Source organism: Delphinus delphis, chromosome 15 (genome assembly GCF_949987515.2).
Source record: "Delphinus delphis chromosome 15, mDelDel1.2, whole genome shotgun sequence".
Taxonomy (NCBI): domain Eukaryota; kingdom Metazoa; phylum Chordata; class Mammalia; order Artiodactyla; family Delphinidae; genus Delphinus; species Delphinus delphis.
In genome coordinates this window covers 66,819,931-66,838,969 of record NC_082697.1, presented here as the reverse complement: position 1 = coordinate 66,838,969, position 19,039 = coordinate 66,819,931, and the positions used below count along the sequence as shown (strand labels likewise).

Sequence of the window (19,039 nt, the reverse complement as noted above, 5' to 3'; positions counted from 1 at the left end):
TAATTTATGCCTCCCACCCCCCTCCCCTTTGGTAACCATAGGTGTCATTGATTTCTTAATGGTCTGTAACTGCTGCTTTAGTTTCCTCTTCAATCCAACTGTTATTTAGGAAAGTTTTTTGTTTGTTTTTACTATCTGAGCAGTTGAACTTTTTTAAAGCTAATATTAGCACATTTATTTCTAGATTTGCTTTATTGAGGTCAGAGAATATGGTCCATAAATTGTTTGTTTTGGGGAATCGGAATTTTTTTAATAGATGAGTCAGTTTATAAATGACCCTCAGGTGATAAAAAAAGAGTGTGTTCTCTTTGTAAGATACAAAGTTGAATATATGTATATAATATATATGTAAATGTATGTTTACGTAATATATAACACACCTATATAATGCAAATATATATCATATATTCAACTTTATTAAATATGCTATTCAGATTCTTTCTATTCTTGTTCACTTTTTTGCACTGAAGCCTCCAATATTTCAACGCATGGTTATTCTGCGCTTAAAGGTCTCAAAAAGTTTTCTCTCCCTCAAGAATTGTACTCTTCGTCCATATGAAATTCCCTCGTAGCATTGGCACTCTGTGGCTTCACCTCCCTTCTCTACATTTTTAGAAGATGAAGAAGTGGTGCAAATGGCATCTGAATCTCAGAAATTCCCCGCTAGGGGCCCAGTTTCCTAAGAATTTAACCTCTATCGACTTCCTGAAATTCACTCAACTTCTTTTGGAGAGTAAAATGGAATTTTATAACTGGGAATTATAAAATTGAGAGACATTTGAAATATTTCCAGCCTCCCAGGTAAAAAGAGAAGCCTCGTTCTGCCTCTGGTTTCGCAACAACCAGATATTGTTGGGTCAATCGGTCCTTGAACAAGCCAGTCATTTGATGTGAACACTTCTCTCACTGGCCAGCAGAAAGTGAGGGCGCACAGGATAAAAACTGGTGGCAAGCCCCAAACTGCTTACGAATGCCTCCCTGCTGGCAGCATTCTTGGGAGGCTGCATTCTAAAATCATGCTACCCCAGGGATTTTAGTGTCATCGAGCCAACATCAGAGGGAGAAAGACACCTGACGGGTGAGTTAGGTAACCTCGAATATGTGTATTTCTCCACTGTAAACTCTAGAGTTAAAATCCAATCATCACACGTGCTGAAGTAGCTATTAATCCACATCGCTTTTCATTTGCGTTCGTGCTTCCAAGGACCGGAAACTCTACAGTTATCGTCCTTGGCCTTTCTTGAGTACAAAAATACCCTTAAATGATTTTTGGTACGTAGCCAACATTTATAGGTCATGTTTTTTCACATCAGAGCTATCTTAACAGTCCACAATCCTTTTTCTTTTCTTAGCTTTTCTACACTAGAACACAATCCAATGACTGACTGCTGGAGGTCTTATTCCAGGAATTTCCTTTAGATGCTCAAGTTATGTTGAGCTGAGGTGGGTGTTCATTTCCCAGGGCACCTTGACTAGCTGGCTAAACGTGAGAGGTTTAGAATACACCTTACTCCAGAAGTATTAGTGATGGGAACATGGAAATGAACTTTTCCAACTTACTTCTATAGGACTAATATTCATAATTTCTTCAAAGGATAGGTGAACCATATATCTGCCCAAAATCCATAAGTTTTCTGCACTGACCCATGAAACAGAGTCATCTGCAAAAAATAAATAAGTGGACAAATAAGTAAAAATTAATAAAAGGCTGTGCACTGGTATATGATAGTCAAAAGATCTTTGATGTCAGGACTCCTCTCTGCATTTATTAATTCATTCCACAACCATCTTTTGAGAGCCCCCTACTTATGAGATGCTACACTACACACAGGCAATGACAGACGTCCACCACTTCGTTACTCAATAGAGCGGCCCTTGAACCAGCAGCCTCAGTATCACCTGGGAACTTGTTAGAAATGCAGATTATTTTTTTAATACTTAAGACCACAAAATACAGTTTTATTTTTAGTTACTAACTTGAAATATATTTGACTCTTTTATTACTACCAGTAACAATCCTTATCTTCCTTATTATCACGATGTACATGAGCCAAACCTTCCTCATATGCACCCCACATGGTCTCCAAATCTTTACTCTCTTGGGCCCTTCTCATCAGCTAGAATGCCTTTCCCCTAACTCTTCAGCTTCCAAGTGTTTCCTTTCTTAAAGCCTTCTCTCATCTCCTCAGCCAGCAGCAGTGTTCTCCCTTCTCTCAATTCCCAGAGGACTCTGTAATTCCGTTCAGGCATTTGAAATTCCCCATCGGCAAATGTCAGTGGGGCTTTATCGTGGCCAGGATCCAACTTCAAGTTTCAGTGAACTAGAATTGGCTGCCATTGCCCCTAATCCTCCAGTGAAAGATTTACACAGAACACCATTGCGTTGGTAGCATTTTGGGGAAATGGAAAAAGCAGGAGCCGTTATAGGGTGCAGTGAATCAGTCACTAAGAGCTGCTGCAGCAGGCCGTGGGCAATGGCTGAGGCCCAGAGGAGACAGTGAAGTCAGCTGGTGCCTGGGCCAAGTCACAGGGACAAGACGCTGCCCTCCCCCAGCCCAGGAATCAGAGCTGTTGTGGTGCGCACAGGTAAACACCTGTGATCCTCTCGATGGGGACTCTGCACACTTGACTTGGTTATTAGAAGAAAGGATGGCCCTGGAAGGCTAGAGAATTCTGTGGAGAAACCACTAAATTCACCAAGAACCAAGCTGAGTTGTTCATTTCTAATTAATTTTTTTTTTTTTTTGGCTGCGTTGGGTTTCGTTGCCACACACAAGCTTTCTCTAGTTGCGGCGAGCGGGGGCTACTCTTTGTTGCGGTGCACAGGCTTCTCATTGCGGTGGCTTCTCTTGTTGCAGAGTACAGGCTCTAGGCGCATGGGCTTCAGTAGTTGTGGCTCATGGGCTCAGGAGTTGCGGCACGCGGGCTCAGTAGCTCCGCGGCACGTGGGATCTTCCCGGACCAGGGCTCGAACCCGTGTCCCCTGCATTGGCAGGCGGATTCTCAACCACTGTGCCACCAGGGAAGTCCCTCTAATTAATTATTAAGCATGAACTGTATTTCTGCAGACCAATGATCCCCAAACTTGGGATAGTTTTGACACCCAAAGTATTTCCAGTTACCTCAAGGAACTTCATGAAAAAAAAAGTTTAAAGTCCAAATAGAATTCATTTCAATTCACTTAGCTTAATAATGAAACGTATCATAGAGGAATTTGTCTGTCTCCAACTAAATTCCGGCAACAAGGACTTAAGGGAAGTCTAGAGTCTGGAGGGTGAGTTGAGTGAATTTCTCAGGGTCACTTAGTGTGAGATTCAGTTTTTTGGAGGCTACCACAATGCATCGGGCAGAGGGAATTCTGCTGCACATGGAAGACATTTATTCCATTGTTTAACGCTTCTTATATACAAACTTCAGAGCTGAATTCCAGGAAAAGGATTGATTGGCACTCCCTACACTTCACCGCCACCAGCTTTCTCTGTTTCCCACACACACGCAGCTCATTCCCACCGCGGAGGCTTTGTATTTGCTGCTTCCCCTGCCTGGAATGCTCTTCCTCCAGAGCCTCGCATGTCTGATCCCATTTCTCATTTTGGTCTCAATCCAAAAGTCACCTGCCCAGAGAGCTCTGCTCTGCCTCCTTAGCCAGCAGTCAGAAACTACAGCCCGTGGACCAAACCCAGCCCACCTTCGAGCTTGGTTTTTACATTTTTAAAAAATATTTATTTGGCCGTGCCGGGTCTTAGTTACGGTTCATGGGCTCCTTAGTTGAGGCTTGCCAGCTCCTCAGTTGCAGCATTCAAACTCCTAGCTGCGGCATGCATGTGGGATCCAGTTCCCCGATCAGGGATCGAACCCGGGCCCCCTGCATTGGGAGCGCGGAGTCCCAACCACTGCGCCACCAGGGAAGTTCCCGGTTTTTACATTTTTCAATGATTGAGGGAAAATCAAAAGAAGACGAATATTTTCTGACACATGAAAATCACATGAAATTCAAATGTCAGTGTCCATAAATAAGGTTCTCTTGGGACACAGCCAAGCCTATTTATCTGCTGTCTAGAGCTGCTTTTGTGCTACAACATCAGCGTCGGATAGTTGAGACAGAGACTGTAGGGCCACAAAGCCTATAAATTTACTCTGGCCCTTTACAGAAAACACTTGCCAAGCCCTGTTCTAGACTAAAGCAGTCACCCTTTCCATGGCATTGATCCCTTTTATTTTCTGCAGAGCAGTTACCAGTATTTGTGTCCTCTCTCTCTCTCTATCTCTCTTTATTTACTTGCTTACAAGTTTTCTCCACCTACTCTCCCAAATAAAATTATAGCTCCATGAGAACAAAGACTTAGTCTTCTTTTCCTTTGTATCTCCAGTGGCTGACACATAGTAGGCTCTTTTTAGGTGTTTAAAAAGTTTATTGTCTTTACATCACTAACATTAACGATTCAACAAGTTGAAGCTACCTGTGAAATTGTTTGCATTACTAATCTACATAGCCATTCTCTCTCCTTTTTTTTCAATGGCAGTAAAATACACGTAACATAAAATTTACGATCTTAACTACTTTTTTTTTTTTTTTTTACGATACGCGGGCCTCTCACAGTTGTGGCCTCTCCCGTTGCGGAGCACAGGCTCCAGACGCGCAGGCCCAGCGGCCATGGCTCACAGGCCCAGCCGCTCCGCGGCACGTGGGATCCTCCCGGACCGGGGCACGAACCCACGTCCCCTGCATCGGCAGGCGGACTCTCAACCACTGCGCCACCAGGGAAGCCCCTTAACTACTTTTAAGTATACAGTTCGGTGGCATTAAGTACATCCACTTTGCTGTGCAACCAGCACCACCATCCATTTCCAGAGCTTTTTCATCTTGCAAAACTGGAATTCTGTACTCATTAAATAGTAATTCCCCACTCCTTCCTCCCTCTGGTCCCTGGCAACCACCACTCTACTTTCTGTCTCTATGAATTTCACTGCTCTAGAAAACAGTAGGTTTTTAATGAACATCTGCCAAATAAACTACTCCTGACCTATTGCTGCTTCGGTTGCAGGAAGCTTAGCACTAAATTTCTGTGCTTTATTGCCTATATTTTCTTTTAAAAAAACTATTTTGGGCTTCCCTGGTGGCACAGTGGTTGAGAGTCCGCCTGCCGATGCAGGGGACGCGGGTTCGTGCCCCGGTCTAGGAAGATCCCACGTGCCGCGGAGCAGCTGGTTCCGTGAGCCACGGCCGCTGAGCCTGCACGTCCGGAGCCTGGGCTCCGCAACGGGAGAGGCCACAGCAGTGAGAGGCCCGCGTACGGCAAAACAAAAAAAAAACTATTTTGTCCCACTTTGATACAGACTTTGAACTTGTAACCTGATTCTAAAAGTTTTCATTGAGGGACTTCCCTGGCGGTCCAGTGGTTAAGGCTCCTCGCTTCCACTACAGGGTTCGATCCCTGGGCACTAAGATCCCGCATGCTGCTCAGCACAGCAAGTTTTCATGGAATCTAAGGTGCCAGCATTATTTACGTTCCACTAAGAAGCTAAACTTGGACACGGTGTTGATTGTAAGATACAGATGATGCTGACTTCAAGACTTCAGCGTGTGAAAACTGCACTGATGAAATGGGGTATGTGGTTTTTCCATAAACCACAGCAAACACTTTTTGGAAGCTGAGGGAGCTAAAAATCTTAAGTGGCAATGAAATCAAATCCCTATCTTCAGAGATGAAGCATCACTTTTAAGGATGGACTCCCCCTAAAAAGTGTTCCCACCTCAAAGCCTGAGCTCACCAGTGCCATTGGAAGATGTCTGCAAAATCCCAGTCATCCAGGAGTAGACAGCCCTCTGGGAATGGGCCGAGGTTTGGTCGTAGAGATCTTTGAACACCACAGACCTACATGACATACACATAGGTGTCAATTAAGGAACAAATATGAAGGCCTTCAGGCAGGGTGCAAACAACAAAAGTATACAAAGCTATCTTTGGTTAAAAGCCCTTCCCACTCCCTTGCTACAGATGTAGCGATTTTCCTGTTTCTCCTCTTCCCATCACAGTTAAATACCTTCCAAAGACTGTTCATCACTTCCTCACCACCAGGTCCTTTTTTTTTTGGTAACAGTTTTATTCAGATATAACTTATACCTTACAAAGTATACAACTCAGTGGTTTTCAGTATATTCAGACTTGTACAACCGTCACCACAATCAATTTTAGAATCCTTTAAAGTACCTCAAAAAGAAACCTCCTACCTTTTAGCTATCACCCCAGAACTTCTAGTCATCCCAACTCCTAGAAACCACTAATCTATTTTCTCTCTTTATAGATTTACGTCTTCTGGATATTTCCGATAAATGCAATCATATGTCACTTTTGTATCTGGCCTCTTTCACTTGGCATGATGACTTCAAGGTTCATGCATGTTGGAACGTGCATCAGTAATTCATTTTTTTATGGCCAAATTCTGTTCCGTTGTACAAACATACCACATTTTGTTTATCTGTTCATCAATTGATGGACGCGGGTTGTTTCCCCCTTTTGTCTATTATAAATAACGCTGCTGTAAACATTCACGTATAAGTGTTTGTGTGACACATTTCATTTTTCTTGGGAATAGACCCAGGAGTGGAGTTGCTGGGTTAGATGGCAACTCTATGCTTAACCTTTTGAGGAACTCCAGACTATTTTCCAAAGTAGCTGTACCACTTCACTTTCTCACCAACAGTGTCTGAGGGTTCTGATTTCTCCACGTCATTGTCAACACTTGTTATTATCTGACATTTTGATTACAGATATCCTGATGGGCGTAAAGTGTCTTGGTCACTTTTTAAGACACTGACATCTGGTTTCTTCATCAACACACCACTCCTTGTGGCCCAAGTCCTGAATGAGCTCCTTGTCACCATACCCAGCAGTCCCATTTGGTCCAAATATGACTTGACCTTTCACAGCATTTGGCACTGATCACCCTTCCAGTTCATACCTGCAAAATAGCTGAGTCTACTCATCCTGGAAAACTTCCCTCACCTCCACCCACCACCACTGAAAATCAATTCAGCAAATGACCCATCTGCCCTTTTCTAAGCTTAAAGTTTATCCTCACCACTCTCCCCGTCATTTCATATATGAAGAGGCAAACTTTCCCTTAAATCTATCTTAATATCTTCTTGCCGTATCTTTCTTTTCTTCTTCTTCTCCTCTCTTCCTCCTTCTCCTCGGTTGTTTTTCTTTCCCCCTTTCTCCTCTTCTCCTGGTTCTTATTCTTCCTCTTCTTCTTTCTCTCTCTTTCTCTCTCTCTGTCTTTTTTGGGTTGTTGTTTTGTTTTTCAGAACAGCACAGTACGTGAAAGGGACAGGAGATAGATATAATTCTGAAAAAACGATGTTTACATTATTTAAGGGAAAGCTTGCCCATTTGTAAAAATGCTGGCTCTATCATTCCCTAGCAGTCTGACCTACAGCAAGTTATACAATCTCTCTGTGCCTCAGTCTCCTCATTTGAAGAATGGGGGGTGGGGCTTAATGACATCATCCTCACAAGGAGAAGGGGACGGGAGGGTAGAGTAGGAAAAGGTCAAAACTGAGGTTCAGGGCTTCCCTGGTGGCGCAGTGGTTGAGAGTCCGCCTGCCGATGCAGGGGACGTGGGTTCATGACCCAGTCTGGGAAGATCCCACATGCTGCGGAGCGGCTGGGCCCGTGAGCCATGGCCGCTGAGCCTGCGCGTCCGGAGCCTGTGCTCCGCAACAGGAGAGGCCACAACAGTAAGAGGCCCGCGTACCGCAAAAAAAAAAACAAAAAACAAAAAACTGAGATTCAGAAGAACTGGCTTGAGTTCAAATTAAGTCAAGCCCCAGGGGGTCACTTCAAAGGACGCTGTCCTCTCTTTGGGCTTAAGTTTCTTCATCTGCGAAAGAAGAGGTTGGATTAAATGATGCTCATCAAGAAACGGGAAATGGGGCCATATTCTGGACTCCCACCTCATGATGAGAATCTGGTGTCGGGCAACGTTCTCTCCGTATTAATCTGTTGTCTTTCTCTCTGTAAGGCTTGTAACCTTCTCCCAGGCTCTTGTCAGGGTTTACATAAAGTTTTGTGCTGGCCAGCTGTGAGTTTTGACTGTCAAGTGTCCACTCCTCCCTCTTCTCAACACTTGTCTGGGCCACCAGCGAAGTCCCCATGTCCCCATCTTGATCCATGTCATTTGGGTGGGACTGTGACCCACATCTAAGCCATTCAGCATATAAGATCCCATTGGCCACAGTGACCGGCTCAAGAATGGGGACATGGGGACCTCACTGGTGGCCCAGTGATTGGGACTCCACGCTTCCACTGCAGGGGGCGTGGGTTCGATCCCTCCTGGTTGAGGAACTAAGATTCCACATGCTGAGTGACGTAGCCAAAAAAAAGAAGAATGGGCACATGACCCAGTGTGGACCAATGAGAATCAGGTCTAGGACTCTACCTGGAACTGTGCCCATGCTCCCTCGTGGAGAGAGCCCGCCTGGGAGTGAGGCCAACACAGAGGAGGGCAGAGCTGAGAGATAAAAAGCCAGAGATGTTCCTGATGATGTAATTTGAGCTTCTGGATCCAACTGTGTCTGTCAGTCCTGCTGACTCTCAAGGTGGAAGTCTCACTTTAGTGCTAGAGAGTCTTCAACACACACTCAGCTCCTTTTTTAACCAAGGGAACAGGTCGTAGGCTCAGAACAACATATCTAGCTAGGATTTAATGACACTGGTTTGTTTTTTATACTGTATTTATTTTTATGATTACTTAAGACAAATGATACTGGTTTCCCATTTACAGTAATTATACCATATTTACTTTTTTTTTTTTTTTTTTTGCGGTACGCGGGCCTCTCACTGTTGTGGCCTCTCCCATTGCAGAGCACAGTCTCCAGATGCGCAGGCCCAGCGGCCATGGCTCACAGGCCCAGCCGCGCTGCGGCATGTGGGATCTTCCCGGATCGGGGCACAAACCCGTGTCCCCTGCATCGGCAGGCAGATTCTCAACCACTGCGTCACCAGGGAAGCCCTTTACTTTTTAAAATTTATTTACTTATTTTTTATGAAGTATAGTTTATTTACAATGTTGTGTTAGTTTCAGGTGTACAGCAAAGTGATTGTTATACATACATATGTACCTATGTTTTTCAGATTCTTTTCCCTTATAGGTTGTTACAAAATATTGAGTATAGTACCCTGTGCTATACAGTAAGTCCTTGTTAGTTATCTTTTTTATATACAGTAGTGTGTATCATATTTACTTTTTTTAAAATAAATTCATTTATTTATTTTTGGCTGCATTGGGTCTTCGTTGCTGTGTGCGGGCTTTCTCTAGTTGCGGCGAGCAGGGGCTACTCGTTGCTGTGGTGCACAAGATTCTCATTGCAGTGGCTTCTCTTGTTGCAGAGCACAGGCACGTGGGCTTCAGTAGTTGCAGCACGTGGGCTCAGTAGTTGTGGCTCGCGGGCTCTAGAGCACAGGCCCAGTAGTTGTGGGATACAGGCTTAGCTGCTCCGCGGCATGTGGGATCTTCCCGGACCAGAGATCGGACCCGTGTCTCCTGCATTGGCAGGCGGATTCTTAACCACTGTGCCACCAGGGAAGTCCCATATTTACTTTTAAAATAGATATTTTAAGTAAATAGAATGAATCTATTTTTAAAAAACACGAACTAATAATAATACAGGTGGTATATAGGTATGGAAAAATTGTGAGGATGATACCAGAATGACTAAAATTTGGGAGACTCTGTTTTAATCAAACCATCTCTAAACTGACCTCGAATATTAACCTGTCCCCACCTGCCTTCTCCCCTCCCTCATGCGTTACCTCCTTGACTTCTCAGGACAGACTCGGGGGGGGCAGGGGGTCACTCACAGGTTCTTGAAGGCATCTTCACGCAGGTCCCGGGGGAGCCTCTCCGTGATATCCGGCTGGAGAAAGTGGCCTGAGGAGCCCCTTAGCACCCTGCCCAGGATCTCCACACACTCCAGGGGGTTCAGCACCTGGAAACACCTCTCCAGCGTGATGAGAAACAGGCTGCGGTTCACGCCCGGGCTCTGCAAGGCTTGTTTCCGAATCTCTCCCAAGTCAACAGTGATGTCATCCAGCTCCTACAGGAATGATAGAACTTAGGCTTGTCTTGAGAGCTGCCTCTTGATTTGGAAACACTGGGAGAGACCACACTTAGCAGCAGTGGTGAAATTCAGGACCACTGTTAAACACCATGCTGCTATGTCAAATCTTCTAGACCTTTCCATCATCTAAAGAACAAAGTCAAGGTCTTCACCTGCTTCACCCACACTAGGCACCTTGTCATTCTCCAGATACACCATGACTGTCACACCCCAGGCCCTTGCTCTAACTGGCATCCCCTCTCCACCTCCTTCTCCCAGAGAAATCCAGCTGATCCTTTAAGGCCAAGCTCAGTTGTCATTTCATTGGTGAAGTCTTCTCTGATGTCCTACTTAAGTCAATCCAAATCTCCCTCCACTCTGGGCTCCCAACAGCATCTTGAACCAAACTCCATGATGCATTAGAGATGCTTATGGGCCTATCTTTCCTCCAAGCCAGTGGATCTCAATCTTGGCTACACATCAGAATCACTAGGGAGGTGATCCCCAGCACCACTGTATAGAGCCTGGTTTAACTGGTCTCTGGTGGAGCCCTGGCATCTGATTCCAGTGTGTAGCTGAGGTTGAGCCAGGAAAGTGCTGGGGCCCAAGCCATGTGCCTAGTGGGATGCCTGGTACCTAGAAGACATTGAGAAATAGCCTGTTAGGATGAACGAGTGAATGAATCTTTTGAACCACAGACCCCAGGAATACTGACAGGGTGTAGGTACAATCAGACTGGACACGACTCTGTCCTTCACCCAACACACCCTCCGAAAACAACAACCACAATTTACTGCCTATGGACTACACTCCAGGCACTGTGTCAAGCATGGAGCAAGCATGCATCACCTCCTGTAATTCTCACAACAGTCCTATAGGTGAAGCCCCATGGGTCTGCGGGTCAGACATTCCTAGGTTCAGATGCCAGGCCCTCCACTTACATGTGTATGTCCCTGAGCAAATCACTTATATTTTTAAAGTCTCAGTTTCTTCCTCTTGAATGAAGATAAAATCAGGGCCTACCTCCTAGATCTAGATGAGAATTGAAGGAGATAATGAATGGAGAGTGCCCGGTACCTAGTGAACACTCAGCAAACATTACATGCTATAATTAACTCAATATTACAGGTGATGAGAACAAAAGAGAGACTAGTTAACCAGGCCAAACCTGCACAAAGCTGGGATCTGAAACAAGTGTATGGAGTCCAAGCCCACACCTCTCACCACGCCCATGTGTTTCCTAACTTACGTCATTCCCGGTTGGGGCCAAACAGTGCAGCGGCTAAGAGTGTAACTTAGGGGTTATTGGGCAGGGGTCTGCGGATAGTATTAGGGCATCTGTGAACACTGGGGGGAAACTGCAACCTCCTTTTCACTGCCATGGAATTGGTCCCTGGCATCTCCTTCAGGGATGAATGTAGGCAGCAAGCCAGCAAGGTGGCAGGAGAACCTTTGATGTGTCATCACTAGAAATCACAAACTTTCATAACTCACTACCATTGCTGCAAATGTCTTGAAATCTCACTTACACTCAACACTTCCTCAAAATTACAGAAACTATTAGCCCCGCCACTAAATCTTGTTATTGGATGTGTTAAAGAAGCACATAAATTACTGTACCCTTAACTTTGTCTTATGTATTTTGATAAATGTATTTCAATAGAATTGGCTTCCTTTGTCATCCATTGTATTTTAACACATTATTCTGAGATGGAGCCCATGGGCTTCACCAGATGCCAGAGGGCTCACAGCTAGAGTCAGGAGCCCAGGTTCCCACCTCAGATCTGCCACTTTCAAGCTGTGTAACCCGAGGTTACTTACTCAACCTCTCCAAGCCTGTTTCCTCATCTGAATATTGAAATGGTAAGAGTCTATTTATCCTCATTTCAGAAGGTCCTGGAGACAATTCAATAGGTCCAGGTTTGTTAAACCCTTAGAACGGTGTTGGCAAATATGGCCCACAGATCAAATCTGACCCACTGTCTGTTTCTGCAAATAAAGTTTAATTGGAACACATCCACACCCATGCATTGACCTGCCATCTACGGCTGCTTTGATGCTACAGCGGCAGAGGTGAGTAGTGGTGACAGAGATTGTATGGCCTGCAAAGCCTAAAATATTTACTCTCCGGCCCTTTACAGAAACGGCTTGCTGATCGTTCCCTGGAAATAATACCCGACACACAGTAAACACAGATCAGTAGCATTTTCAAAGACCACCATCCTCATTTTTGCCATATCTTTGCATTGCCTACTATTATTTAGTTCATATTTTTACTTTAAACTCTTTTTAAAACTTAAATTCATTTCAAAAGGAAACATTACATCTCCACCAAACTCACAGTTTTGATGTGCATTTTAATAACAGACATTAAAATAACTTTATGATTATTAAAATGTTTAAATGGTTCAATTCCCTTTGGAAAACACGGCTCCACACTCAACTGCCTCTGAAAAGAAAACCACCTCTACACCTCACCTTTCTGATTCCAAGGGTTCTCTGGGTCTCAGAGGCCTTTTCTTTGCTCTTACATTACCAACCTCATTTTGTGGGAATTTTCTGTCCCTGTTTTTTGGTCTCCCTGGACCATAAGCTCCTTGAGGGCAGAGACAGTCTTTCATCTCTGAATCCAGTGTCCCCTGGGTCACAGTAATCATTCATGGATGTTTATGAAGCCAAACTGCTGGGACTCCTCAGTACCCCTCATTTCTCAGTACTCATAAGCATATGACTCATAAGGCTCTTCATCTGAACTTTGGAGAAAGTACGAGAGGAAACCTAGGTCCCAGGGAGTTTGCAGAAGGAGAAGGAGAGAGGAAGAGATAAAGAAGGGCCCAGGCCTGAGTGAGGCTCAATTCCATTCAACTCGACAAACACCAACTGGCCCTGGATGTCCTCCGCTCCCAGGATGCCAAGAGAGCCTCACCAAGCGGTCCTTCTTGTCTTCTAAGAGACATTTCATGGCAGTGCGGAATTGCTGAGCATCGGTTCCCCTCAGGTCCTCCAGCAGTTTCCAGGGCTGGTACAAACATTGTTCCAGGTGGTGTTCCATGACTGCCTGGATATGGAACGTTAGGAGAGTCAGTGAGGACAGGACAGGAGCACATGGTCAGCACCACGGCCAGCAGCCCAGCCAGGCCACCTAATTCCCTGCAGAGACCGCAAGCTGGCAGCCTGCACACGTTTGGTTGAATTGGCTCCAAAATTTTTTATGAGCTGCTAACATTTAAAATTCATGGAATTCCTCACAAAAATCCAAATTTCCAACTTTTCTTGGAAACCACAAAGATGTGGCAACGCTGGGCATACATCCCCTTCTGTGTAATAATCAACAGGCAGAGGGACAGCTGCTCACTGTTATTACTCTTCCGGCTCACCACCCTCCAGGTAGCTGATTTCCCCATGGCCTGCCTGGTCCCTGCAGGTGATTGAGGTTTCAAGTCCAGGGAAGCTGGCCTCTACCCGGAAAGTTTACTACTTCCAGATGGGCACTGCTCAAACCCTCTCCCTTGCTCCAAGCCCCCAGCACAGGAGCAAAATTCAGGCAGCATGAACTCCCCGTGGCACCCCCTCCAGGGTGAGGGGCAGAGGCCAGCAGCCTCTCCTGAAAGAGATTTCCTCTGCTATCTGGGGAATTCTTTTCTAAATCTTCCTTAAATAGAGGTGCTCTAGAAAGGCAGCATAGTGTGACATCATGGACAAAGGTGAGCTCTAGCACCAGATAACCTTTGTGCAAATCCCCACCTTGCCACTTACTAGTTGTACGGCCTCGGGCAAGTTCCTTAACTAGGATGGTTAGATGAAATACAAGATGCCCAGTTAAATTTGACTTGCAGATAAACGAATAATTTTTTAGCATAAGTATATCCCAAATATTGCATGGGACATACTTACACTAAAAAAATGTATTCGTTGATCATCTGCAAGTCAAATTTAACTGGGAAACCTGTATTTTTATTTGATAAATGGGCAACAGTATCTCTGGGTCTCAGTTTTCTCAGCTGAAAGGTAGGAACAACAGTCAAACTTACTATGTAAGTAAGAATGAATCCTAGGTCATGAGGAGTAAATGATGATGTAAAGTGTTCTCAGTAAGTGCCAGCCATTATTCTCTGCCCTGAATGAGTTCAATGATTGTTTACTCAATGTCCCTCCCCTTAGAATGAAAGGCCCACGTGGGTACTAATGTGACCGCCTGTTCTCCTGAGTCTCCAGTGTCTAGAACCGTGCCTGGCAGAGAATAGAGGCTGGATAAGTAGATACTAAATGAATATACAAATAGGAAGAGAGGTAGTATAGCTCCTAATCAGGTTAAAATATACACATTTTATGAGAAACCCTACTGCTAGAGAGAAAGGGCAGGCATCACTTCTCTTTAGATTGCACAGATGAACATGGCGAAGAAAGCAGATGCCATGAGGCCACCAGCCACCTCCACCTAGCGGGTTCCTGGTAAATGGATAACAACCAGGGTTCTGAGTGTCGTTCTCACATGAATGTTGGTTGACACTCATCTTCACTATAAGGTAAGTAAAAACCGAAACAAAAAAAGACATATGTCAGAACTTCATTCGTCAATGACATGACTTCTTTGCTGAATCAAATAATAGTCTTTGAAATCTGAAAGAATGTTGTCTCAATTTTCTGTGCTATTCACAGTGTATTGGTAAAGGCAAAACAAAACGCCCTGGGCTACCGATTATGCTAATGAGGCATGTGCTGGCCAATTCACCGCAGTCCCCACCAGGCCCTATTGTTCCCCAAGGCAAATATCCACTGCCATCCATTTACATGTTTGTGCTACTGTTTTTCTTCTAGTAGAGTTAAAAGGGAAGAAAAATATTTCTTGGACCCATGATTGGGAGACTGATAATTATACCCAAAGGTCCACTCTCTTGTAATTATTTTAGGAACAGAATCCCGTAAGTTTTAGCTGGGTACATGGTCTCTCATCTTGCTCCTCTGCAGTAAGATGTGACTGTGGACTGTGAGCCAATGAAACGTGAGCAGGAAGAAGTGTGCAACTTGCAGGTCACATCCTTAAAGAGAAGCTATTCAGCCTTCACTTCCTCTTTCCCACCACACCCTCTCTGGGTTGGAGAATGGATGTGCTGTTTCAATCATGTGGGCAACCACTCCTTAGATGATGACAAAGCAACAAGACAGAAGGAACCCAGGCCCCTCGATGGCCTTTTGAAGTAGAGCTGTCTCTCCTCTCTGGACCTCCCACCTAGCCCTGGACTATTATATGAGATAGAAATAAACTAAATTGTTCGAGCTGCTGCAATCTATGGTCTCTTTGTTAGAGTAGCTCAGCCTATACTCTAACACCAGTGCGTGACCTTGGACCACCACCGATCTGTGGCCCGACAGGAACCAAGTCGCACAGCAGGAGGTGAGCGGCGGGCAAGCCGCTCCCCATCACTCGCATTACCGCCTGAGCTCCGCCTCCTGTCAACATTATGGTGAGTTCTATACTTACTTCATTATATATTACAATGTAATAATAACAGAAATAAAGTGCACGATAGATGTAATGCACTTGAATCATCCCGAAACCATCCCCTCGATCCCAACCCATGGAAAAACTGTCTTCCATGAAACCGGTCCCTGGTGCCAAAAAGGTTGGGGACTGCTGCTCTAATACACCATGTCTCCATCAAAAGTGGAAAAATGAAAGAGAGACAAAGGAGCTTAAAAACACTGGACAGAACATGTTCCTTTGTGGAAGTGAAGACTAGCTCTCCACCTAGCCCACTTCCGGCCCCTGACTTTGCAACCCCTGAGCACTGAGAGGGGAACATAGGGACGGGTCTCAGATACACACCTGCAGGCTGGGGATGGTGAAGGCAACGTTCCGTGAATTCAGATAGGCCACGACTCTGTGGGACAGGTCTGCCGTCCACACATGGGAGCTTCAGTTGAAGACAGACAGGAGAAGGTCATGGTGACAGGCTCGCCTAGGATGAGCAGTTCCCCTACTAGCTGAGTGATCAGGGGACCGAGGTTCAGAAAGGACAATGAAGATGGGCCGGGATGCTAGGAACTCTGTGCTTAGAGGTAGGAGATGTGTTTCCTTGGCACAGTGAGGGGGAGTTTCCAATTCCAGGAATCAGCCTGCATACCAGTCTCTCAAAGACAATGATCAATTTGAAGCTAAATCCCATAACAATCCACTCAGATTAATAATCCAAACAGATTGACTTGGAAAGGTGTCCTGACTATATTAAGTTTAAAAAACAGATGCCTTGTATACCATGAGAGGCTGAAATAGCGCAGTTAGGACTGTAGGCTCGAAACCTGGGTTTGAATCCTGGCTCTACCACTGAACTGTATGGCCTTAGGCAGTTTACTGAATTTTCCTGTGCCTCAGTTTCCCTTTCTATGTAATACAGCGAACAACTGTGAGAATTAAATTTGTTCACACATGTAAAGTGCTGAAAACGTTGACCAACACATAGAAAATGCACAACTTCATTCATAACAGCCCAAAATTGGAAACAACTCAAATATCCAACAGCAGGTGAAATGTTAAACAGATGGTATGGAATGGAATGTCACTCATCCAGTCAAAGGGAGTGAGGTGGACTTTTGCTTTTAGCTGTGATGGAATGATTGGCAGTAGATAAATCTTCCTGCCTTAAACGGTTAGAAGGCCTTTTATAGTCACATTTTTTATAGACAGATGGATAGACAGATAGATAGATAAAAAATTTTAGCCTGAAAGAATGTATCCAAAACTATCAACTGGAGTTACCTTGGGGAGAAGACTGTTTATGGGAATCTTCTAGTTTAGTATAATTAAGTGCCCCTGTCATGGGGCCCCAAGGCTCCCATTTCTCCTTCATAGTACTTGTTATATTAGAATTATCTGTTCATATTTGTCTTTCCATAAGACTATCTAGTGCCCTGCTCCACATCCCTGGTATCTAACACCAGCCTGTACACAGAATATAAAGTGACAGTGAGAGCAAAGTAACAGTGAGTCCTGGAGCCAGGCTGCCGGATACACACCCCAGCTCCACCATTTCCCAGCTGTGTGACCTTAAATCACCTCCCTGGGCCTCAGTTTCATTATTCTGTCCAATGGGGTAACAATAGGGCCTACTTGGGTGGGAGGAGGGGGAGGCTTGGGAAGAGGACATGTGTTTCTATGCATAAAAGCACTTAGAATAGTACCTGCTACACAGTAAGCAGTCAGTAAATGTTAGAGCAGAGGGGGCCAAACTTGTGTTGAACGAATGTATCTATTCTAAAACACTTGTTCATTGGGTGATATTTTTTGTAATGAGTACATTTTACTTTCTATAGTTAAGAGACTTCCATTAAGAATTTTTATTAAAAATCTATTCCATCCCTTCCCCTCCCCTTTAGGATGAGTTACCTTTGAAACTGTATGAGATCCAGCAAGGCTACAATGGAAATAAAATGAAAAGACAACTTAAAAAGGAATCATGCCAGAGAGATCATAGGCACATTCTGTTTGAAATTCTTAGAAGCAACAAGCAGGGACAGCAGGGACATTACCATTCAGGTAGCTTCCATCTATTATTTCTTCCTAAAAGGCAAAGAGATATTGTCGAGTATAACATCCAAAAGTTGGCAGCTCCAGTACAGGGGATGTTGTTTAAAATAAAATGGATACTCACCGCCATTTTTTGCAACAAAGGAGGCAAATCTGCAACAAAGCCGTTGAATGTATAAATAGAATTGAACTGGATGACCCTCAAAAATACAAATATGTATTAAGAAAAGAGCCCCCGAAAAGGTTACTCGTGAAGGAAATGTTTAGTGAATTTTAATTATACTTGTGAGCATATGTGCCAGTGTGAAAAAACCTTGGTTTGAAAAACCCTTTCAGAATGATCCTGAAAATTCTACACTTACGTGGGTACACACACACATAGGCACACACACATCCCTAAACACTTTGCGGCATCATGTACCTAAATTGATCTAACCCCACTCCATTCTCTAAGATGTGTGGAACCATGACAGATGATTCCTCCCTCAGGACTTACCCTGCCGGGAATCTGGAACTCCATGACTTGCCACTCCATGGCTCAGAAAAAGGAACAGCAAAAGAGAGTATGTCCTAGGTTCCTGAGACATTCTCCCTGTAGTTAATTCAAGCAAAGAAAAATTCAGGTTTGATTCAGGTTGTATCTGTAAATATATTTAGGAACATTCAGAAGACAAAAGGGGAAAAAATAGACCCAGAATTCCTTGAGGTGTTTTTTTTTTTTAATTTTAAATTCCATCCACTTTGCTCCATCTAAACCCTATGCTAGTATAAGACACAATCATCTCTCTCCTCACTCTACAATGGCCTGTTTATATTCTGACATCTACCTCTCATTCCCCTCAATCAGACAAAAAGCAGCAGTTAAAAGCATGGATTCTGTTATATCTGACAAAGGACTTATATCTAGAATATGAAAAGAACTCTAACAATTCAGTAAGTAGAAGATAAACAAGCCAATAGGGAAAAAATATAAACTTAAACTTCATTTAAAAAAAAAAATACATTTGGGCTTCCCTGGTGGCGCAGTGGTTGAGAGTCCGCCTGCCAATGCATGGGACACAGGTTCGTGCCCCGGTCCGGGAAGATCCCACATGCCGCGGAGCGGCTGGGCCCGTGAGCCATGGCCGCTGAGCCTGTGCATCCGGAGCCTGTGCTCCGCAACGGGAGAGGCCGCAGCAGTGAGAGGCCCGCGTACTGCAAAAAAAAAAAAAAAAAAAAAAAAAAAAAAATACATTTATGGCCAATAAGCACATAAAAGCTTATCAACATCATTAGTTACCAGGAACATGCAAACTGAACCCTTACGAGGTACTGTAACTGAGCCGTACCGTATGGAGCCTTCCCAAAACAGACCCGCACTCCCTTCCGCCTGCCTCTTGTCTATACAAAGACTTTAGCCTCCTAGGCCTTCC

General features: G+C 44.5%; 1 protein-coding gene across 1 annotated transcript in view; it reads right to left on the bottom strand.

Moving 5' to 3' along the window:
* The window catches only part of OTOA (otoancorin), a 59,915-nt gene extending 41,701 nt beyond the window's left edge, over window positions 1-18,214 (bottom strand). The window contains exons 1-9 of the mRNA XM_060033071.1: window positions 18,124-18,214; window positions 17,752-17,780; window positions 17,630-17,660; window positions 17,487-17,514; window positions 15,930-16,017; window positions 13,029-13,160; window positions 9,864-10,099; window positions 5,773-5,876; window positions 1,561-1,661 (exon numbers count right to left, since the gene is read on the bottom strand). Of these exons, the coding sequence (XP_059889054.1) occupies window positions 1,561-1,661; window positions 5,773-5,876; window positions 9,864-10,099; window positions 13,029-13,160; window positions 15,930-16,017; window positions 17,487-17,514; window positions 17,630-17,660; window positions 17,752-17,780; window positions 18,124-18,214 (840 nt within the window). The remainder of the gene's footprint in view (window positions 1-1,560; window positions 1,662-5,772; window positions 5,877-9,863; window positions 10,100-13,028; window positions 13,161-15,929; window positions 16,018-17,486; window positions 17,515-17,629; window positions 17,661-17,751; window positions 17,781-18,123) is intronic.
* Window positions 18,215-19,039: the final 825 nt, after the last annotated feature.